The sequence below is a fragment of the Lynx canadensis genome, chromosome F2 (genome assembly GCF_007474595.2).
Source record: "Lynx canadensis isolate LIC74 chromosome F2, mLynCan4.pri.v2, whole genome shotgun sequence".
Classification (NCBI taxonomy): Eukaryota; Metazoa; Chordata; class Mammalia; order Carnivora; family Felidae; genus Lynx; species Lynx canadensis.
The window spans coordinates 48846970-48870805 of record NC_044320.2 but is presented as its reverse complement, the minus strand read 5'-3'; the positions used below and the strand labels follow the sequence as shown (position 1 = coordinate 48870805).

The following is a 23836-nucleotide window of genomic DNA, read 5'->3' as shown; positions in this document are numbered from 1 at the left end:
TTTTTGTGTTTATATACATAGGTAAATAGACACAATATCCAAATTTAGCTTAAACATGTATCTATACTGTTTTATCCTTACAAAACAATATTTGAGACCCTTGTCATACGGAAACATTACAAAGGCTCTATGTTAAAGAGTTCAGGGCTGGGTTGGGTGATGTCTTTCTTAGTTCAGGCTACTGTAACAAAGTACTATGGACTGGGTGGTGTATAAACAACAGAAACTTATTTCTTGCAGATCTAAAGACTGGAAGTCCAAGAACAGCTTGCTAGAATAGTTGGGTTCTGGTTAGAACTTTCTTCCAGTTTGCAGGCTGGGACATAACTTCTTGCCCTCAGACTCAAACTGCAACACTGGTTCTTCCTGGGTCTTAAGTCTGCCAGTTTTTGGACTGGGACTACACCAGTAGTTCTGGTTCTTAAGCCTTCATACTTAGACTGGAACTACACCATTGTCTCTCCTGGTCCTCTAGCTTGCTGACTGAAGATATTGGGACTACTCAGCCTCCATAATCATGTGATCCAATTCCTTATATCTGTTAAATAATATATATATACAGACTATACAGTGTATAGTGTATATATATATATATATATAGTGTATATATACAGACTATATAGTGTATATAGGTACTATATCTATAGTTAGTTAGTTAGTTAGTTAGTTAGTTAGTTCTCTTGTTATCCAGCTCTGTGCATCTTCTGAGTGTGACAGAAATTAAGAGTGTAACCAATAATATCAAACTGCACTTCACACACAGAGACAGGGAAATCCATAACATGCATTCTCCTTAATATTTATTGATCAGCCTAGACACACAATCCCTATTCAATCCAGGACCTAAACCAGAAGGTAATGAAACACACTTAGAATAAAAAATATGCTTTTAAACTTTATTTATTAATATAACTTTTTGCAGATTCAAAAAATTGAGGTGGGAATCAGTCACTCACAAGCATGTATTGCCTTCAATCAATCAAATCTTTAGTGTTTTTCTAGGAAAAAAAACTTTTTAAAACCTGGCATTGCTCAAGGTTAAAGTTGTTGATTTTTAATAACTGCAATGCCAAAATGATCTTTAATCACTTAAAGTACTGTAAAATAACACTTCCAATTTGAAGTTATTTTATCATTGATATTTCCTAATGATGTATAAAAGCTCTGCTAGTTAGGATTCTAGATATGGTACCATTGATGCCTATGAAATTAAAACAGGAAGGTTTTGGTTAAGTTGTACATGGTACTGGAACATTAGGATTCCTGTAATATTAGTCAAAAGTGACACCAGAACTTCTAGTGACCTTTAAAGTTATTCCTTCAGTGAGGGTGGTTTTCACTCAATCCTGAGGAAAAGTGTGACTGGACATCTCACAATAAAAAGTAAGAGTTTTAAGCTAACTTGGATTTACTCAGTTTGTCAATAATTTTCAAGCTACTTTGCTGCCTAAATTGCAGAAGGAATAATAAATTATTCCAGAGAATAATCAATTCACAAGTACAAGAGACTGAAATAGGAACAATGTGGCTGGAGTAGAGGGATAGGAAAGTAGGGGAAGAGATGAACCAGGCATGGTCTTAGAGGTCATGTCAAGGAGTTTTATGGTTTTGAGATATGCTGATTGACCCAATTTATGGGTAACTGAAAGTTTTCCATTTTCATATCTCAGAAGAGTAAAAGTACAATACTGGCAATGGATTTGGGTTAAAAGGAATATATCCCTAAAAACATTAGTTATGGCTTCTACTTCAGTCCTTTGAAAACCTACCTATGACCACTGGTTATTACAAAAAACTAAATATACTAAAAGAAACAGTAGAAGGAGACATTGGTTCAGAGGTTAAGCTGTTGATTAAAGTAAGTGTATTGGTGAGAGGGAGGAACAAGTTCCACTCAGGAATTTGAGTCCTGTGCAGTCTAATCTTGGCTGAGCTGACCCTATTACTATAGGCAAACTAATTAACCTCCTTGTGCCTTGGCAGCTTATCTGTAGAGTGAAGATAACAATGACCCACTAAAAGACTGCAAATCATTCTGTAAATACCAATGTTATAAAAATAATATAAATAATTACCCCAATTATAAGATTTTAGTCTTTACCCAGAGTTTAAACATCTCTCTGCCTAAATAATATGCCAGGTTTAATTTTTGTCATACAGTGTGTGTGTGTGTGTGTGTGTGTGTGTGTGCGCGCGCGCACGTGGTAGAGTGAACTTGTGTTTAATCTCATCTACAGCGAAATTTGTATTTATTGAAAATGCACTTTCTCTTTCTGATGCCTATTGTTCAGTCTGCAACACACTGGGTCCTAGATTATCACTGTAACTCCTATTGGCAGCACAAGGTTTAACACAGTGGAAGAGCTGCTGGGACAGAGGTAGGGAGGGGGAGCTGGGGCAGGAATAGATACTCCTAATTTCTTTTTAAATGACAACTCTTCTTGCCTATTAAATAAGAAGAGTATGCTTTATTGTTTCATAAGCCTATTGCAATTATATTAACTATAATTAAGCAATTCAAATTGGATCAGCAGGCACATAATAGCATGCCAAGAAGTGGCAAAATGAAGGGGCTCCTAGTTGTGTTTTATTGTGGATTCACTGATTCACATTGAAATTGTCATCTCTTTTGGGATATTTCCAATAATTCTGTAGGAAGTATTTATAAAATTGTATTCCTTCATTGGCATAAAGATTACCTGTTTCTGTAATTATTCTTGGTTATCATGCCACACTTTCTTTAGCTGATAAACGGAAATAATAATCAAACAATAAAATATTTACAAAATGAAATAGTTATTTCTTTGGGAACTCAAAGAAGAATCGTACAATCTCTTCAATTCCTTCTTTTTAAAATTCATGCCTAGTAAATATGTAGGCTGTTTCCATGATGATATTAATGACTCAGTCATGTGACTGCAATGTTTTTGTTGGTGTGATTTGGCCTATAGCCACATGGTTGCCTAGGAATCGTCTGGTTAGTGGCCAGGACTAGCTAGTAAGGGACAATGAACTAGACAGAAACAATCTTTTAGTTTTAACCAGTTCCCCTGTGTTATGTGACTATTGTTGCCCTGGCCTTTGCTCAGCTAAAGTGGGGAACAGGTGTTTGAATTTTTCAGTGAAGGCTGAGCAATATCTCTAACAGGTATTATGTATTTTATTGACTTCTTACCTGACTAGACCTTCTTTCCCAGTTTCCATTTCCTTTTGCTCTGGCATCGTTCCCTTTGATTCTGTTGGATTTTGATGGTCAGGGGTTGTGGTCAGATCTTTGAGTGAATTTTTCTCAGAGATTTTATCTATGGAAAGGAAACAACATATAGACAGAAGAATATATGCCACTGTTGCTAAATTATATTGGACAGTGTAAGTTACAGGGATGTTTTTTTCTCCAAAACAGTCTTAGGAATGCCTCCCCTAGGATTCCTGCTAAACAAAGTAGGATCTTATGCAAGAGAAGTTAGCTTGTAGACACGTTCAGGCTGATGAAAAGTATATTTAAGTTGTATTATGAAACAAAAAGTTCATAGTATATTACTTTTTGAAACTAGCAAAGATGAGATTAGTAAGGAGTAATCCATTCAAAAGGTATTTCGGTTCTGCTAAAGTATTATTCATAATTTGTGGCTGAAATTGAAGCCTCATAAAATTCAGAAAAATAAAATAGACAGAAGTGATGTCACTGACATTATTTCAGAATTTTGCATTCTAACTTTTTTTAATTAAATAAAATCTTTGTTTTTGGTTTGATCATCTTTAGTTATGATACCTTTTTCTGAATAAGCAGTGCAAACTAGTATGTACTAGCTTCATTTTCAGTCCAAAAATTAAAATTTTCCCTTCAAGCTTATAAAAACAATTTACAATTAATATAGTTTAAATTGTAGTGTACCAAGAGAATAATCAATTCATTGATAAATATGTGGATTATAGAGAAAATTTAAGTAAATTGCTTAATGTAAAAAGAAAATATAGAAGGAGCAAAGAAATAGAATGAACACAATTTAATGGTTATTCATTGTCCACAGTTTCTAACTTATTTTTAAATGGATGTACTGTGCTTAGAAAATTAGAATCAATGCCCAAATGATAACTCTTATTTTTTTGTAATAAATTATAATTGAAAAAACTTAAGCCAATCCAGTATTGAAAATCTGAATTCACAAAAATGATAAATCATGGGGTGATCATTTACTTTCACAAAAGCTCTTATCATACAAGCCCTTTAATATGAAAATTCCTGTGATCCGCCTAAAACCTGCCAATATATGAAATTTTTCAGGAACATGTTTTCGGAATAAAGGCAATCATAAAATTGACTCAGTACTTAGAGTTTTGAAAGGTTTATGACTAAGAAAGCTTAAACCCCTGGATTTCCCCAAACAGATTTCTTCATTATGTATCTCCTACCTACATTTATTTTGGAATTCTAGTAATTTTGGCTAGAAGATGGAAACCACAGCATAATGTTTAAATGAAAACCCTCTGAATTCCTGACTTTACTTAGGATACAAAGGATCGTTACTATAATCATGTCCTTGGAGTCTCTGTCTAAAGACTATATTCCAGATGAAATGTTTCCACGTGTATGGAATCTTACTGAGAGTGCAGGATAGGGTCCTTTTTATACAAGCACATGTGGTACACTAGTGAGCTTATCAGTATTGAACAGATTTCAGAGTTAAAAAAAATTGCACTTTCAATATGTCATTTTGTACTAAGAGGCTTTTGGTAGAAATAAGAGAGAAAGATCTATTTTCCCTATGTATTTGGGTCAAGCCATATTTTCCCATTTCTCTTTATCCAACCAAAAAATAAATCATTTTTCAGATCTCTAACATTATGCTACATATTTCTGCCTAGGAAAATGACAGCAAAATCTTTTTCCTATATCCACAAACACTTGGGTTAATTATGGTAAGATATTTGAGAGCAAAGTTCTTAACCTCTGGCCACAGAGATCTAGTGAACTCATGGATTGGAACTTTTGAGACTCTGTGTTACCTATGCAAATTTTACATGGAGAGGATTTAAGATTAACATGAGCTCTTCCAAGAAGTCTGGGCCAAAAAAAGAGTTATGAACCATTGTGTCCATATATTTTTCTGGGAGTGCCCACATCCCTGCCCCCAAATTAGGAGTGAAAATAGAGCATGAAATGTGAGTAAAATAATCATAAAAACCCCTCCTGAATATATAACAAGTAGGATATGTAAAACAGTCTTTCTTAAGGGGCTTTTATTGACTATTTCTTAGAAAGGCATGTGAATATAAGCTGCATCACATACTTCCATCAGTCATTCAGGTTACAGCATATGCATTACATTTACACTATTACTTTTCTGCTAGCACCAATTAATGACTGACTGTTCTGCAACAGTTCTTTTCTCCTCTTCTGATAAGGAATTTTTGTTTATCATAATAACATTTGGATTAAAGTAACTCTAAGTAGATCGTTGTACCTTACCAGGTCTCCTCTAGACATTACCAACCCCTTCTAAAATGACGCTGCCTCTACTACAAGTCTAGGTTATTCAGAAATTTATTACAACCTAATTTGCTTTGTGGATAAGCATTTTAATTACAAAAGAAGTCCTTAATCACAGTTTGTCGACGAAGATGAGAAACCAGTTATTGCCCGTTCTTGGATTCAAAGCAGAACAACTTTAAACATACTCATGAGGACTTAAAACAAAAGAATCCCTGTCAACTATACTCAGTGTGGGTGTCTTTTTATCCATGCAGCATGTTATTTGTTTGTGGGAACAGATGGTCAGATTGCTCGCATCATCCTCATCATGGAAGAAATCTAAAATACACGGCAAATCTTGCTCTGGCATCTGGGTGAAGTTTTGTCAACCCCACATTGTAGTTTTACCCAGCTTCACACATGGAAAGCAGGATCCCCTCGTTTGTAGCTGCCCAAATGAATAGTGTAAGTCTTTCTGCCAACTGTGCTCTGAAATTGCCAGATTGCATCAGTACACTTGGTCAAGTTCTGCCCTGGAATGTGTGCCCATGGCAGATAGTAAAATCTGGAGTCAAAGTGTTCTGATATGGTTGCTTTTATTGAATGTGCAAGAATGAGTAGAGTTTGCCCTCCACACACCTGGCTGATTTTGTCTTCGGCCTGGCAGCATCTCACACTGGGCCTCTGTAATACACTTCCAAACTGCTTTGTCCCCTTGTAGTAGCACATTGTGGAGAGCATTGTGGAGAGCTGTGCAGGTGTGAAACAGCTGCTTCTGTCTTCAAGTGAGGAAATAAGTGATGCAGAAAGCCATTAACCTTACACATTTTATCAGTGGCACTAAATAATTGCTGGAAAAGGAGGAATCCAAAGAAAGAAACTGATTTGGGAATAAGGTTGTGAATTAGACAGGTGTTGATTCAATTGGTTTTTTTTTTATGGATGTAAAAAGGGGAAGACTTGAAAATGCTCTCATTGGTTGGAATATTTGATGTGGGTGAGATATCACTTGGTTGAATTTCTAACTCTTATAACACCAAATACATTGTGAGTTCTATCTCAAAAACAAATTTCCTTTTATTGGACACCAACAATATCTGAGTAATTAGATGGAAGGTGAATTAACAAAAACTAAGCCTGAGTACCTTGATTAGATGCATAAATGATACTATCAATTTCATCTTAATGAATGAACGTTTGGAATAAAATAATAACACAGTTTTAAGAAATGTATAATTAATGATTATCTTCTGGCATCTAAGATGGTATTTTTGACTCAGCTTGTGTTTTATAGTTGCCAGAATATATAGTGCTCTTAGAATAATTTTAATTACAACATGTTGATCATACTTGAAATTTTATTATATCTTTGTGGATTGTCAAATGACATGGAGGAAGCTGATAAACATTATAGCAATGAGTATAGAATAGAACCTGAAGGAGAGTCCTAAAATGTAACAGATTTGAAAAATGTAATACTTTACCTTAGAAATGTTGAAGAAATCTATAAAAAATCCAGAGGAGAAGGAGTCAGAGTAACTGAGAGTTCTGGAAACCATCTCATATGAAGAACTGTGGAGAAACTTTGGGTCTAAAATAGCTAAAGACTAACTAGTGACCTAGCAGTTATTTCAAATTCTTTGAAGGGCTGCTGTATAGAAAAGACTTATTTAGTGTATACCAGAAGGCAGAAGAAATATCCATCATTGGGATTTCCAAAACAAATAAAATCCCAAACATTCTAACAATTAAACTTGTCTAATAGTGAAACATATGGCTTTGTGAGGCAATGAAAGCCCTGTTGCTGGAGGTATACAGGCAGAAGCTGGAGCCCATATGAAGGACCCAGATGGGGTCCTTGCATTGGGTCAGAGGTTAGAAGTCTTCTAGTCAGCCTTAATGTGCCAAAAAGTCCTGAAAGGATTTTTATATTTAGGCAGTTTTTTTTTAACTTTAAGATACATCATCACAAGTGAATAAATGAACAAATCAACAAACAAAAAAGAATACAGATCCATCTAAGGTAGCTTTGGTACTGTGTCAGGATGAGAGATCCTGTCCTCTCTCAATGTCATGCTTTGTTTCAGGGACTTTTGTACTGGGATTAATTCATCTAGGAAATACATTTTATGTGCAGGTTTAAGGAGTGTGGTGAGTTACCGGTGCCGGGTACGAAACACAGAGCTGTAATCCTTACATCACTAATTCTCTGGGTGACTCTGGATAAGTTACTTTTCTATAACAGTTTCCTCATCCATAAAATGAGAAATACTTTTGTCATGGGGATTTCTGTGAGGATTAGATAAAGACTCCATTCAAGAAAAATGCAGGATAAACACAAAGTGTTCCACCGGCTTGACTAGGGTAAATTATCTTCTTTAAAAAAAAATATTAACTATTTCAGGTATGCATAACATTGATATATATGAGGCATGCTGAAGCTTTTATTTACTTAAGAGTGTTTCAGAAATCAGGAAAGCAGAATTAGCTATATTCTTTAGCAGAGAAAAAAGCTAAAAACATAGTTTGATTTAACTGAATTATACAAATATATTTAAATCATGCAAACTATAAAATATATGGTATTTTATAAAAAAAAATTCATCCCATCCACATTGGTTAGTGTCTCTTAAGTTTTTAGCTTATTAATCAGGTGGAAACTAAGGAATTTTATCAGAGTTTGGCCTTCTATTTGATATTTAAAACAAAGTATAATTTCTATGCCTAACTTTTCCTTCTAGCTGATCAGCTCTCGTTACCTCTCCATCTTCAGCAAGGCAGCTCTGTTCTGTATAATACACAGGAATGGTTATTGGTTGTGCACATAGCTGGGCACCTGACCTGAAGAATATGGCCAGATCACAGCTGGCTGGTGATCCGGGTGGAGAACCGGGTGGTTCCCATGGACTCTGCCCAGTGGGAACAATGATTGCTATCTAAATCAGTCAGCCTGCTCTCTCTGGAATTTAGACTGCGAAATGATAGGATGGGAGTAAGAGCAGCCCAAAGTAGACATGCAGAGAGAAATGCAAAGCTTTGTTGACTATGAGTGAAAGGCAGAGAAAGCAATCAGCTCCCAGGGCTGGCTCTGTCCCTTAAATGGTTTTCCAGTTCCAGTTATCCAGAGGTTTCCTTAGCCTTGAGCCCTTGCCACTGAAGGTGTCCTGATTATGTCTCTGCCTTGCCAAATCAGCACTCATTTCTCATTTCTTTTGTTCATATCAGATATCATTTTGAAGGAATGTTTAAGTTCAATAGCTGTAATTATTTACTATATAAGGTGTTTTTTTCCCTTTTTCTTTTGGATGAAGCAGAAAAACATGCTTTAATAGTTTTTGAAAAGTTTCTCTCATTTTGTTGTCATTGTTTCTATATTCCTACCTTATCCTTTGTCTGATGAATAGTGTTGACAGTTACAGAAAGTGAACTATACTACTAAAATTAACCATAGTACCTCCCATGCATGGTAATCAAACTCATTGATCTTATATAGGGAAGCCTTTATTGATTTAGACATTAAATTTCTGTATATAGTCTGGCTATTTTCCTATTCCATACAAGAAAAATTAAATTTGTATAAGTCCTGCCAAGGACTAAAGAGTGGTTTTCTGCTTAAATGAGTTAGGATTTTCCCTCTTTCTTTTTCCTGTAATATTTAGAAAATTAGTATACTTTATGTCTTATAGTAGTTTTAAGTTCTAGAGTAGTTTTTAGCTTTCCTTATTTCTGTCCAAACTGAGTTGGCTGAGATGCAGGCTAGGTCAGTTTGGATAGTGGTGGGAGACTGGCAAGGCCTGGGACACCTCTGAAGACCTGGAAATGTGTTAGACTTGGAACCTAGGTCTTGGTTATAGAGAGCTATTTGGCACAGGAGGCCCAGGGAGGACATGACATTTGCAGTTGGTTTGCAACACAAACCTGGGATGGAGGGCACAAAGGAAGAGAAAGGGAAGAGGAAGAGGATAAATAAAAACATTGCTGGATTCAGAATCTTGTCCAGGTTGTCATTGTTCATAGGCATGAGCAACATAGAGTACGTACCATGTGGTTGGTTAGAGGTCACAAAATGATCACATTTTGTTTTTTAAAAATGTTTTATTTATTTTTGACAGAGAGAGAGAGGACCTGAGTAGGGGAGGGGCAGAGAGAGAGGGAGACACAGAATTTGAAGCAGGCTCCAGGCTCTGAGTTGTCAGCACAGAGCCCAGCACAGAGCCCAGCACTCAGGAACTATGAGATCATGACCTGAACTGAAGTCCGACACCTAACCAACTGAGCCACACAGGAGCCCCAAGATTTCAGTTTTTATTTCAATGATTTAAAAAGAGAATATTTAAACATTTTAAAAAGTTGACATTTAAAAATTGAGAGAATTAAAATTAAAATTTGTATTTACAGTCTCTCTAGACTGAAGATGGACTATCTGGCAGCACTTGCCTCTCATCTCCACATGACAGTGACTGGTTGGAGCTGAGTGGCCTCTGGCCTCTTTAGACAGGACATGCATGATCCTCATTTATGCTACCTGACCCCCATCAACATTGGAATTTATCAATCTCAATGCTAAATGCTTTATATATATTAACTAGTTTAATCTGTATCTACAACTTAGAAGATTAATGACAGTATTATCCTTATTTTGTACATGAGCAAACTGATACTTAGAGATGTCAACTATCTTGACTAAAGCCAGACAAAGTTATTAAGTAGTAGAGTTACAATTTGAATTGAGACATGCCAAACTCCAAAGCAGTGCTCTTTATAGTATAATATACTGCCAATATACTGAATTTATGTTATTGATTAGAGCAAAACTCAATTTCTTGTTTCTTTTTTTGTTACTTAAGTAGGGAGTATTTTAAAGTCATACACATTAGTTTTCTATTGTTGTAGGAAACAAGCTTAAATGCCTAGAATAACACAGGTTTATTCTTTCCTAGCCTGTAGAGGTTGCCTGTGTTCCTTGGTTTGTGGTCCCTTCTTCCATTTTCAGATTGCATCAATGTGACCTCTGCTTCTATCATCCCATCTTCTTTTATCTTTGACCCTTCTGCCTTCTTCTTATGAGAATCCCTTAATTACATTGAGGCCTTCTGGATAATCTTCCCATCTCAAGATCCTTAACTTAGTAACATCAGCATTTTGTTCCCCTTCATGTAAAAATTCATAGTTTTTAGGGAGCAGGGTGTGGATGTTTTTGAGAGGCCATTATTCAACCCACCATACCATACTAGCTACCCATGGGCACCTAACTTTGATCCATTTCCACACAAAGTCACCTTATATCATGATAAACTATTAGGGAAGTCATTTAAATATCCTCTACTGGTAGCAAAACATTTTTTACAGAAGGATTTAATGTACTATAAGTGAAGTGGAAGCCTATGAAAGATGATTGTAATCAAAAGAGAACCTTAGAAAGTTATCTTTATTTGAATCCAAAATGTATTACATTCTTCATTTCCATGGCAGATAAAAATTAAACCATGCTCTGCAGAAGATAAGAGTTCTATAATCAGAAATCAACATCTGCAGATATTGTGACATTGCACCTGCATGTTTTGAAGGGAAGAATATAAAAATACCAAGCACATATAAGAGGCTATCTTTAAACACTAATAATTTTGCTTTTTCAAAACAAAATATCTTAAATATAACTGCTTTTCCTATTAAAGCCTTTGAAGACATGCTAAGTCTGCAAATTTAAATGAAACTATTTTTTTCCTTTCCACTCAAACAGCTTCTATGTTAAATGAAACTTCCACAAGAGTTTTTATTACCAGCTATGAAAAATTAAGCTTACAAATATACTTTGAAAAAAGTACAACAAGAGTAGGACAAAACTTGTCATCCCAAAGATGTGATCCTTGGTTTCGTACCATTAAGGTTTCGTACCATAAGGTTTTTATGGGGCGCGTGGGTAGCTCAGTTGGTTAAATGTCCGATTTTGGTTCATGTCATGAGCTCATGGTTCGTGAGTTCGAGCCCCGCTCTCTCTCTCTCAAAATAAATAAACTTAAAAAAAAGAGAAAAAATACTTTAAAAAAGGTTGCATTTTTATGTCAGAAGAACTGCAAATTGGAAACTATCACTATTATAAAATGACTCATAGTAAAACAGAATGGCAGCAGAACATACAGGTGTATATGTCCAGTGGTTACTTCGAAAATATTGCAAAAGGGAGGACACTTGTTGGGATGAACACTGGGTGTTATATGTAAGTGATGAATCACTAAATTCTATTCCTGAAATCATTATTACACTATATGTTAACTAGCTGGGATTCAAATTAAAAGAATAAAAAAATTATTAAAAAAAGAATCTTTCTGGCAGAATATACCTGAAAAGAAGAGACAAAAAAAGAAAATATTGGACAGGGTCTTAAAAAAGGAATTGGATCTGCTATGGAATCACTGATATAGAAATGAGTTATGGTAACCTTAGGAGTAGATGAGATTTCTAATGGAGAGAATTTAAAGAAAGAAGAGCAGAGGTATGAGTGTTGAACCTTTAAATATGTACAATCCACATCTATTTTATCATTTTATAACCCTTACTTAAAATTATATTGTTCATTATATGCATATATTAACACAGACTTGGCCATATTGTTCACCACTGCATTTCTAGCCCATAGACCTGGCACATAGCAGGTAATAAAAAAGCATCTATTGAATAAGTGACTGAATGAAGAAATTATGTTTTTATAAACACTCAGATCTTTAAAGTGTCTCAAGTGTGATTTACCCTAGATGATTTACCTAGTCAAGGTCAAGTGTTTCATCAGGTAACACATTTCAGAGAGATATGCATTTTATTTTTTCCTACAGATTTGAGTTCTGACCTTGTATTTTGGTGTGTGACTCTTCAAATGTGACTGGAGTCATCTTGGTTTGGAGAGATTTCTTTTCATTTTTGTTTTGTCCCTTTGAGAAACAAAGATTGTACACAATTAATTTACACAAAAAATAAAGTTAAATGTAAAATATAATATGGAGTTTTTCATTCAATGAGTAAGCCAATCATTAAAGCTTATCATTTGTTTATGATATACTACAAATGATAATTCTTTCACTTAAATGGATATTCTCGGCTCTACTATTGAATAATCAGCTTTGACTTTCACAGCTTGTTGGCTTTTGGCACTCTCTTTTTGTCACTGTGGTTGCTACATCTACCTGGCACATGTTCCTCCCAATTCCAGTCCTCATTCCCCACAGTCCTAGTATTGGTCCTGGTCTAGGTCTTTTGTAGTAGAACTTAAAGTGATAGAAAAAAGTAGTCTAGTTTCTTAATTCAGAGCTCTCTTCTCTTTGTGATTTCATTTGCCTCTACCTTGTCATTTGTCTGAGAATCTAAGCTTTCCTTTGAAATGTAGGTATGTCTCAATGGATGTGGCCAGTGTGTGTCTGAGGATGGTCCTATGGGAACAAAGTGAAACAAGATATAAGGTTAGAACACAGAAATGTTGGCTCCCAAGCTATTTACAGAGTGGTAGGGGAAACATACACACACAAATGTAAGTGCAAGGAAATGTTATAAGTAATGAGTGTCTGTAGAGGATAGAGATAGGGCATAAATGTGGGATGGTCAATTCTACTGCAGTAGAAGGAAAGGGAGGAGACTATCAAAAAGGAAGTAACTCTGAATTTTACAAATCAAGATGAATTTTTTTTCCAGATGAACAAGGCATGGAAAATATTCCAGGTAGTGGATACCTGTTCAGCAAAAGTCTAAGGTGTGATTGTATACAGGCTGTGGGAAACTAAAGTAGAAGTGGTTGGATGGGAAAGAGTGTGAGAAAGTAAGCCTAGCTAAATAGGCAAGGACAAGGGCCTTGAGAGTCCCATTAGCCTTGATGTGGAGTTTGACATTATTTAACAGCACTGTATGTCAGAAACATTTTAAGCTGGGAAGTAAATTAATCAGATGCTTTAATTTAAGTCTCACAGTAACCATATGTATTAGGCAAGACAGCTATTATTATTCTTACGTTATTGAGTAGGAAATTGATAAGGTGGCTAAAAATGTATGGATCTCTGGATATATTATGAAGTAGTGGTAAAGCCTTCTGATTTCAATCAAGTACTTTTACATGTTATGATGCTATTCATAAACATTTTAATCATAGTCTTTTCATGTATACAAGTGTACATTTATGTGAATGATGTCTTATTCTGTAGCATGAAAGTCTGGATTAGCCTGAATTTGCAGATCTTGATTTATTGGTTATTGACAAATGGAAGTCACCTAAGTTATTTTGGTTTGAGAACTAAGTATTTTTTTTAATATTTTTATTTTTATTTTTTGAGAACTCTTTATTTAAAAGAAGAATGTAAATTGATTTTTTATTTCTAAATATCTTCTTATAGGCCTCAAATAATCTATTTGTACTTCAGAACGTTACTGTTTAAATGCCATTTTAAAAGGTTATATTCTATGGATAAAAACATGGTTTTAACTTTCTGTCATTTTTAACATTTAGTGTATTTGAAACTGGAGAAGAACTATTGCCTCTGCCAACATGTTATGATCTCTAAAGAGTAGATGCAAATAATTTCCTTAAGTATGACTTTTAAGATATAATGTGATGTCAGCAGACTTCATGATCAACATCCCTAAGTGTTATGTCATGGGAATGTCATGGGATATACACCAGAGTTGTTCTACCTGTGTCTAATCTAAGTACTTCTCCAGTATTACTGTTTCTGAAGGAAAGGCAATTCCTTTAGAGTTTCTGTTCTTTTTGCCTTCTCTCTAACATCCTTTTATCTTGTGAGTAGAATATTTAGAAAGTTGATTAAACTAATATTCATCCTTCATCATTCATACTTCTTATTGATTAGTTGATTCAACTAATATTCATCATTCATTCATACTTCTTCAGAAGCATAGCCTAGATATTTAGCTCTCAGGTGCTGAAGTCAGATGGAACAGGGCTCCAATCCAAGCTTTGCCATTATCAGTTGTGTGCAAGCAGCAAATTGTAACAGGACTCATGGTTATTCTGAAGATTTAATATAATAGTTCTTGGAAGAGGATAGCACCTTGCCTGGCACATAGTAATTATTGTTAGCTATTATGTTCTCCAAGAGAATACTATATTAGTTATTTTTATGTGTTCTATGGAAAAAGAATCATGATAGACAAAGGTTAAATATCATTGTAGTGATTTTCCTAGGGAGAAACACAACAAGACTACCTGAAGGAAAGTACCCAGCTCAACATTTGTGATATTCCACGAGCTTTTAAACATATAAATAATTTTAAAAGTGTGGAATTATTTACTTTAACATAAGAATTAGAAAGAAGTCAAGGGCACTCTCATGAAGCAATGCTAAGCACATCCTCCTTCATATCTGCTTTCCATTGCAAACATAGTCAATGTTAATCAGAAATGAAAGGCAAATTTTCCAGGGCCAATGCTAAGTCATCTCGGTATTTTCTGTACTCTAGGCTCATTTAAACCTGAATCACTGGACCATGCTATTTGAGTCCCTGAGGTACACTCCTGCTTGTACTTGACATCTTTCATCCAATTCTTTCGATGGGAAAATAATTATTGCTCTAAAAACCTTACATAGCACTTTTAGATAAATTTAGTCAGTAATTTATGAAAATGGTTCTTTGGACAGTTGTAAGTGAATACTGATTATATAATTATCCCTTTGGACTTTATTGTGTCATATAAGCATAAATTACTCATAATAATGATAATAAAAATTGCCATTTGGTAAGTCCCTACTATGTGCTTTATATACACTCTCTAGTTTATACAATAAGGCTACAAAGCATTTTCATTTTACAGGTGTGTAGGCCTATAACTTATGAAAAATATTTCTCTAGAACAGGGTTCCTCCACTTAGGTGGTATTGAAATTCTGAATTGGATAATTCTATGTTGTGAAGGGCTGTCCTGTGGATTCTACAATGTCTAGCAGCATTTTTGGTCTTTACTCCCTAGATGCAAGTACCATCTCTACCCCTGAGATATGACAACCAAAAATAACTCCATACATTGCCAGTTGTCCTGAGCGGCAAAACTGTTTCCTATAAAGAGGTCCTGGTCCAGATCAATTACTGTTAAATTGTAGTTTACCATGGCCACGATCTTCGACATTCTTTGTTGAAACTAATTCATATAGTCCATTTAATATTTGAGAAATGATTTCATTTGGGATTATGGTAGAAATATAAATCTGCAATGAGAAGTCTTATTTAGCTTCTTCCAACTCCTAATGTAGTCTTCTAAACATTTATCAATCTGTTTTAAAGCAAATATAAATAGTATATATAAAACCCCAAAGAAAAACAAGTGCATGACCCAAATGGTAGAGGTGAAACAGCAAAGCAACCTTACACATCACAGTATATTAAAACACTGGACAAATATCCATCACTAGACAAAAAATGATGACAATCAAAATTGATTTAGGTATGTAAGTAGCATACCTGTCTTGTGGATTGTTGAGGCTGATTGCTTGGATCAGGACCTTGTTTACTCTCATTGTTCTCCTCTTTAGGCTTCACCTTGTTGGATTTTATCATCAGAGATTTAAACATCTTCTCTGAGATGGTTCTGAAAGCTTCTGTTTTTATGACTCTGTCTTGAGGTAGAGAAATGCACTTTGTTTTTCCTTTCATTAGTAGACAAGCCAATTAGTTGTTTAATCGGGATTTTGTTCTGGCTAATTCCTAGAGGCAACTCTGTAGCTAGTAAGGGCTTAAAAGCAGCAAATTATTTCTGCTTGGGTGATCTGAATTCTGTTTATGAACTTCAAAGAGCCAAAATGCCTTTGAGAGTAGTTTACAGGTGGAGAAGTAAACAAAATTTCATTGTTGATTTGAATTGTTCAGATGTGATCACATTGCCCATTGTTTTGTTTATTTTCCTTTTCTAATTACCCACCTACCTATCTTCATCCATCTAATTTAATCAAAGTAACATAAACATTATTAAAAAATAATATGTGCATAAGGGCTTATAATAAAAACAACAGATCATTCCTCCATCTCTAGTTCTACACCATGAGATAACTACTATTTCCTTTTTCTGTTCTTCGGGTGTCTTTTTTTTAATGAGTATTTTATTAATTGATCAGATTAGTGGAACTCTTAGAAACTATAGTGGAAAACGAGACATATTGCTTTGCATTCCCAATAGCCTAAATGTTCTCAGATTCATAACGATGATTATATTAGAATTAAGCAAAGAGTATGTTAGTTTGCTAGGGCTACCACAGCCAGTACCACAGACTGGGTGACTTAAGTAACAGAAGTTTATTTATTTATTTTATTATTTGTTTTTCAGAAACATATTTATCACAGTTTTGGAAGCTAGATATCCTAGGTCAAAGTGTCAGTGAGGTTGGTTTCTTCTGGGGACTAAAAGGGAGGGAAGTATTCTAGGTCTCTCTCTTTGGCATTTGGATAACTATCTTTTCCCTGTGTCTTCATATTGTTTTCACCCTGTTCATGTTTGATTCCCAATTCCCTCTTCAAGGATGCCAGTCATTGGATTAAGGCCCACTCAAGTAATCTCATTATAACTTAATTACCTGTTTAAAGACCCCAACTCAAATACAGTCACATTCTGAGGTCCTGGGGATTAGGACTTCAACATGAATTTTTGAGAAAATATAATTCAGACTGTAACACAGAGAGAGTATACTTGATAAATACCAGTTTAGAGGATATGTATTTCATTGCTCTGAAACAATTGGTTCCAAAACTTCTTACAAGTTTACAATTTTGTTACAAATCTTTGGAATATCATAAAAGCAATATAAGTGATTCCTAGCTTTAGAAGCCTAGAGAATTCTGTTGGATTATTAATTTCATAAATTATAAAAAATATGTATTTTACCACAGCATGGATTTTTTTCCCTGATTCATCATTTAACCAATAAAGTTAGATTTTTTGAAGGAGGACACTTATTTTATCCCCAAAATACCTTTATATAGAATAGAAACTCAAGATGTGTACACTACATCTTCTTTATCCATTCATCAGTTGATGGATATTTAGGCTATTTCAATAATTTGTCTATTGTAGATAATGCTGCTATAAACATCAGGATGCATGTATCCCTCTGAATTAGAATTTTTGTATTCTGGGATATATACCTAGGAGTGCAATTGCTGGATCATAGGGTAGTTCCATTTTTAACTTTTTGAAGAACCTCCATACTGTTTTCCAGAGTGGCTGCAGCAGTTTGCATTCCCACCACAGTGCAAGAGAGTTCCCTTTTCTCCACATTCTCACCAACATCTGTGATTTCTTGTGTTATTAATTTTAGCCATTTTGACAAGGGTGAGGTCAAAATGTAGTTTTCATTTGCATTTCCCTGATGATGAATGATGAATAATGTCTTTTGGTCATCTGGATGTCTTCTTTGGAAAAATGTCTGTTCATGTCTTATGCCCATTTTTTAACTGGATTATTCAGTTTTTGGGGTGCTGAGTTTTATTAGCTCTTTATATACCTTAGATGCTAACCCTTTAACAGATATGTCATTTGCAAATATCTTCTCCCATTCCATAGGTTGCCTTTTAGTTTGTTGATGGTTTCCTTAACTGTGTGCTTTTTATTTTCATGTAGCCCCAATAGTTATTTTTGCTTTTATTTCTATTGCCTAAGGAGACATATCTAGAAAAATGTTGCTACAGCCAACATCAAAGTAGTTACTGTCTCTGCTCTCTTGTAGGATTTTTATGGTTTCAGTTCTCACAATTAGTCTTTAATCCACTTTGAATTTATTTTTGTGTATAGTGTAAGAAAGTGGTCCAGTTTCATTCTTTTGCATGTTGCTGTCCAGTTTTCCCAATACCATTTGCTCAAGAGACATTCTTTTTCCCATTGGATATTCTTTCTTGATTTTTTGAAGATTAACTGACCATATAGTTATGGATACATTTCTGGGTTTTCTATTATGTTCTATTGATCTATGTGTCTATTTTTGTGCTAGTCTCATGCTGTTTTGATGATTACAGTTTGTAATATCACTTGAAGTCCAGAACTGTGATGCCTCCTCTGCTGAATAAAATTTAAAAAAAAATTTTATTTAAATCCAAGTGAGTTAACATACAGCATAATAATGGTTTCAGGAATATCTACTGAATAGTATTTACTTGAAAGCCATTTAAGATATCTGACAGTTTAGTCCTCACTCATATCCGTTTTAAGTCAGAACTAGTTAAATATATTATACTTGCAGTATATAAATTTACACAATTTCCTCAATACCTACCATAACAATATGCTGTTTTATTCACTAATGTTTTCCTGCATCTGTTTTTTTCCCCTGAATTGATGGAAAGGCCTCTACCATCAGAATCCTCTGTTGTGACTTCTGATATCACCTTGTCACCTAATGTGATCTTTTCACTGCATCTATTGCATTTTAACCAAATATGTAGAATATCTTACTGTTTCTTTCACAATTTGTTGTTAACCAAAATCACTTTCTGAAAAACTCAAAATTTGTTTAAGGGCCACTTCACCAATGCCTACATTGGAGGTCTATGAAATTCCACTGAAGATCTCATCTTTTCCTGTTTGGAAGTCTAAGATCAAAGCAGGGAACAGAACTCATTCTATGAAGCCAGCATTACTTTGATTCCCAAACCACACAGAGACCCAGCAAAAAAAGAGAACTACAGGCCAATATCCCTGATGAATATGGATGCAAAAATTCTCAATAAGATACTAGCAAATAGAATTCAACAGTATATAAAAAGTATTATTCACCATGATCAAGTGGGATTCATTCCTGGGATGCAGGGCTGGTTCAATATTTGCAAATCAATAAATGTGATACATCACATTAATAAAAGAAAAGAACCATATGATCCTGTCAATTATTGCAGAAAAAGCACTTGACAAAATACAGCATCCTTTCTTAATAAAGACCCTCTAGAAAGTCGGGATAGAAGGAACATAGTTAAACATCATAAAAGCCATTTATGAGAAGCCCACAGCTAATATCATCCTCAATGGGGAAAAACCGAGAGCTTTCCCCCTGAGATCAGGAACATGACAGGGGATGTCCACTCTCACCGCTGTTGTTTAACATAGTGTTGGAAGTTCTAGCATCAGCAATCAGACAACAAAATAAAATCAAAGGCATCAAAATTGGCAAAGATGAAGTCAAGATTTCATTTTTTGCAGATGACATGATACTATACACGGAAAACCCAACAGACTCCACCAAGAGTCTGCTAGAACTGATACATGAATTCAGCAAAGTTGCAGGATACAAAATTAATGTACAGAAATGAGTTGCATTTTTATACACCAATAATGAAGTAACAGAAAGACAAATAAAGAAACTGATCCCATTCACAATTGCACCAAGAATCATAAAATACCTACGAATAAACCTAACCAAAGATGTAAAAGATCTGTATGTTGAAAACTATAGAAAGCTTATGAAGGAAATTGAAGAAGATATAAAGAAATGGAAAAATATTCTGTGCTCATGGATGGGAAGAATAGATATTGTTAAAATGTCAATACTACCCAAAGCAATCTACACATTCAATGAAATCCCAATCAAAATTGCACCAGCATTCTTCTCGAAGCTAGAACAAGCAATCCTAAAATTTGTATGGAACCACAAAAGACCCCAAACAGCCAAAGTAATACTGAAGAAGACCAAAGCAGGAGGCATCACAATCGCAGACTTTAGCCTCTACTACAAAGCTGTAATCATCAAGACAGCATGGTATTGGCACAAAAACAGACACACAGACCCATGGAATAGAATAGCGACTCCAGAATTGGACCCACAAATGTATGGCCAACTGATCTTTGACAAAGCAGGAAAGACTATCCAATGAAAAAAAAGACAGTCTCTTTAACAAATGGTGCTGGGAGAACTGGACAGCAACATGCAGAAGAATGAAACTAGACCACTTTCTTACACCGTTCACAAAAATAAACTCAAGATGGATGAAGGATCTGAATGTGAGACAGGAAACCATCAAAACCCTAGAGGAGAAAGCAAGGAAAAACCTCTCTGACCTCAGCTGCAGCAATTTCTTACTGGACACATCTCCAAAGGCAAGGGAATTAAAAGCAAAAATGAACTATTAGGACTACATCAAGATAAAAAGCTTCTGCACTGCAAAGGAAACAATCAACAAAACTAAAAGGCAACCAACAGAATGGGAAAAGATCTTTGCAAATTACATATCGGTCAAAGGGCTAGTATCCAAAACCGATAAAGAACTCACCAAACTTCACACCCAAAAAAACACAAATAATCCAGTGAAGAAATGGGCAGAAAACATGAATAGCCACTTTTTTTTTTTAAATTTTTTTTTCAACATTTATTTATTTTTGGGACAGAGAGAGACAGAGCATGAACGGGGGAGGGGCAGAGAGAGAGGGAGACACAGAATCGGAAACAGGCTCCAGGCTCTGAGCCATCAGCCCAGAGCCCGACGCGGGGCTCGAACTCACGGACCGCGAGATCGTGACCTGGCTGAAGTCGGATGCTTAACCGACTGCGCCACCCAGGCGCCCCGCTGAATAGCCACTTTTTTAAAGAAGACATCCAGATGGCCAATAGGCACATGAAAAGATGCTCAACGTCACTCCTCATCAAGGAAATACAAATCAAAACCACACCGAGATACCACCTCACACCAGTCAGAGTGGCTAAAATGAACAAATTAGGAGACTATAGATGCTGGAGAGGATGTGGAGAAATGGGAATCCTCTTGCACTGTTGGTGGGAATGCAAACTGGTGTAGCCACTCTTGAAAACAGTGTGGAGGTTCCTCAAAAAATTAAAAATAGATCTACCCTATGACCCAGCAATAGCACTGCTAGGAATTTACCCAAGTGATACAGGAGTGCTGATGCATAGGGGCACTTGTACCCCAATGTTTAGAGCAGCACTTTCAACAATAGACAAATTATGGAAAGAACCTAAATGTCCATCAACTGACAGATGTATAAAGAAGATGTGGTTGATAAATACAATGGAATACTACTTGACAATGAGAAAGAATGAAATCTGGCCATTTGTAGCAATGTGGATGGAACTGGATAGTATTATGCTAAGTGAAATAAGTCAGGCACAGAAAGACAGATACTATATGTTTTCACTCTTATGTGGATCCTGAGAAACGTAACAGAAGATCAGCAGGGAGGGGAAGGGGGGAAGAAAAAAAAGTTACAGAGAGGGAAGAAGGCAAGCCATATGATACTCTTAACTACTGAGAACAAACTGAGGGTTGATGGGGGTGGGGGAGAGGGGAAATTGCATGATGGGCATTGAGGAGGGCACCTGTTGGGGTGAGCACTGGGTGTTGTATGGAAACCAACCTGACAATAAATTATATATATAAAAATAAAATAATAATAATAATAATAATAATAATAATAATAAAGTACATATGGAGATTTAAAAAAAGCAGGGAATAGAAGAGGAAGGTAGGAATCATAGTCCCTAGGATAGTCATGGAACTCTCATTTCCATCTTGGTACTGACATATCTACTAGATGCATGGATACCCCAATGTAAGCCCTTTACAGCATTTTGACTATTATGATATTGAGAGTTATCCCATTTGGGGGATGAAGAACTGAGATAACTACTGGTGGTCTGCACACTTTTATTCTATATGCCATCCAACAATAGCAATAAGATCATTGAAATGACTACTTTTCATCATAAACTAAGTTTTTCTTCAAATTAATCTCCTGGTATACTAGGTTCAAACATACAAATATCTATGAATGACCAATATTTTTTAAGTTATTTTATTTATTCTGAGAGAGAGAGAGCGGGGGAGTGGGGAGGGGAGGAATTCCAAGCAGGCTCCGGAATAACAGTGCGGAACCCGATGTGGGGTTAGATCTCAGGAATTGTGAGACCGTGACCTGAGCAGAAACCAAGAGTTGGATGCTTAACTGACTGAGCCACCCAGAGGCCCCATGAACAACCAATTCTTTGTGTCAATAGGTTCTTCTTTACCAATATCTCAAAGACCCAGTTGGACAGTCAGTATTCAATGTCCTCTTACAATACACAATGTTGTCATGAGTATTACACTCCTTGTCTATTTACTTCAACTGGGTATTTCCTTCTCCTGCCTTTTTTCTCCTCCTCTCAAAAGGTATATATAATATATAATAAATAATATATAATATTACATATGTATGTATATATATACATATGTATAGTGATGTTGAGCATCCTTTCATGTGTATATTGGCCATCTGTATATCTTCTTTGGTTTTCAATTAGCAATAATCGCGCCTCGGATAAACCTCATTGGCTACGATACTGCCACTGCGCAAAGCTTGTATATCTTCTTTGGAGAAATATCTGTTCATGTCTTCTGCTCTTTTTTCAATTGGATTATTTATTTCTTTGGTGTGAAGTTGTATAAGGTCTTTATATATTTTGGACACTCTTTATTGGATATTTGCAAATATCTTCTCCCTTCTTTTTTGCTTCTGTTATACCTTGTGTCATACACACATCTCCATTTTATTATTTCTCATTTTACAACCATTTTTAGATCTGTTTTTCCTTTCAGAGTGTAAGAAGCTCCACCAAGCAGAGACTATCCTCTGGACACTTTCATATCCCTTGTGTCTGAATCAGTGCTCGGTATATTCTAGTTACTCCATGAATGTTTGCTGAATGAATTACGAGAGGATGATGGTTTAGACCATCATCCTGGATTAGCTCTGGATTAAGAGTAAAGAGGTCCTCTGTGGTAGAGGCAGAACGTAAGAAGTGGAGAAAACCTCCTTGAAGGAACAGAAATGTTATGGCTTCATTACTTTTTTTTTTTTTTATCAGTATTCATTGTATGCATCACTTTGTTTTAGGCTGGGAGTGAGGTAGACTAGGAGAAATATGCATAAAATACTGTAATGGTGTATTTCACAACAATTGGTGTTTTGAGTCAGTGAATATGGTTTAGAAATGGCACAGAGTAATATTACATACATGTTATTATACACATGCAGATGGTCATAAGAAAAAAAATCATGATTAGCAAATCGTATCAAATTCCTACTGGGACTAGTAATTTAGTTTCAGCATAGTATTATCCATCATATCAATGTTGTTTGCTTTAATCTTATTGAGTTTTAAGTTTTATTTTAAGTTTACAAATAGGTTTTAGTTTTATAGTTATATAAAAGATATAAGCAACAAAGTTTATATATCTAGTCTCAGGCTTGAACATATTTCTACATCATTCCTATAAAATCACTCAAATCACTGCTGAAGGATCTATAATAAAGTTTCTACTTAATAGAAATTAAGTTTAAGAAATGCTAACTTCCTTTGAAGGAACTTTATTGATGGGATTTCAGACACTGCCTTTGGAAGAT

General features: G+C 35.2%; 1 protein-coding gene and 1 pseudogene across 1 annotated transcript in view; both read right to left on the bottom strand.

The window, feature by feature from the left end:
• CNGB3 (cyclic nucleotide gated channel subunit beta 3) overlaps nt 1-16035 on the bottom strand; it is a 148217-nt gene extending 132182 nt beyond the window's left edge. The window contains exons 1-3 of the mRNA XM_030304334.1: nt 15925-16035; nt 12318-12399; nt 3176-3302 (exon numbers count right to left, since the gene is read on the bottom strand). Of these exons, the coding sequence (XP_030160194.1) occupies nt 3176-3302; nt 12318-12399; nt 15925-16035 (320 nt within the window). The remainder of the gene's footprint in view (nt 1-3175; nt 3303-12317; nt 12400-15924) is intronic.
• Nucleotides 16036-22615: 6580 nt separating this feature from the next.
• Nucleotides 22616-22790, bottom strand: LOC115506590 (annotated as a pseudogene).
• Nucleotides 22791-23836: the final 1046 nt, after the last annotated feature.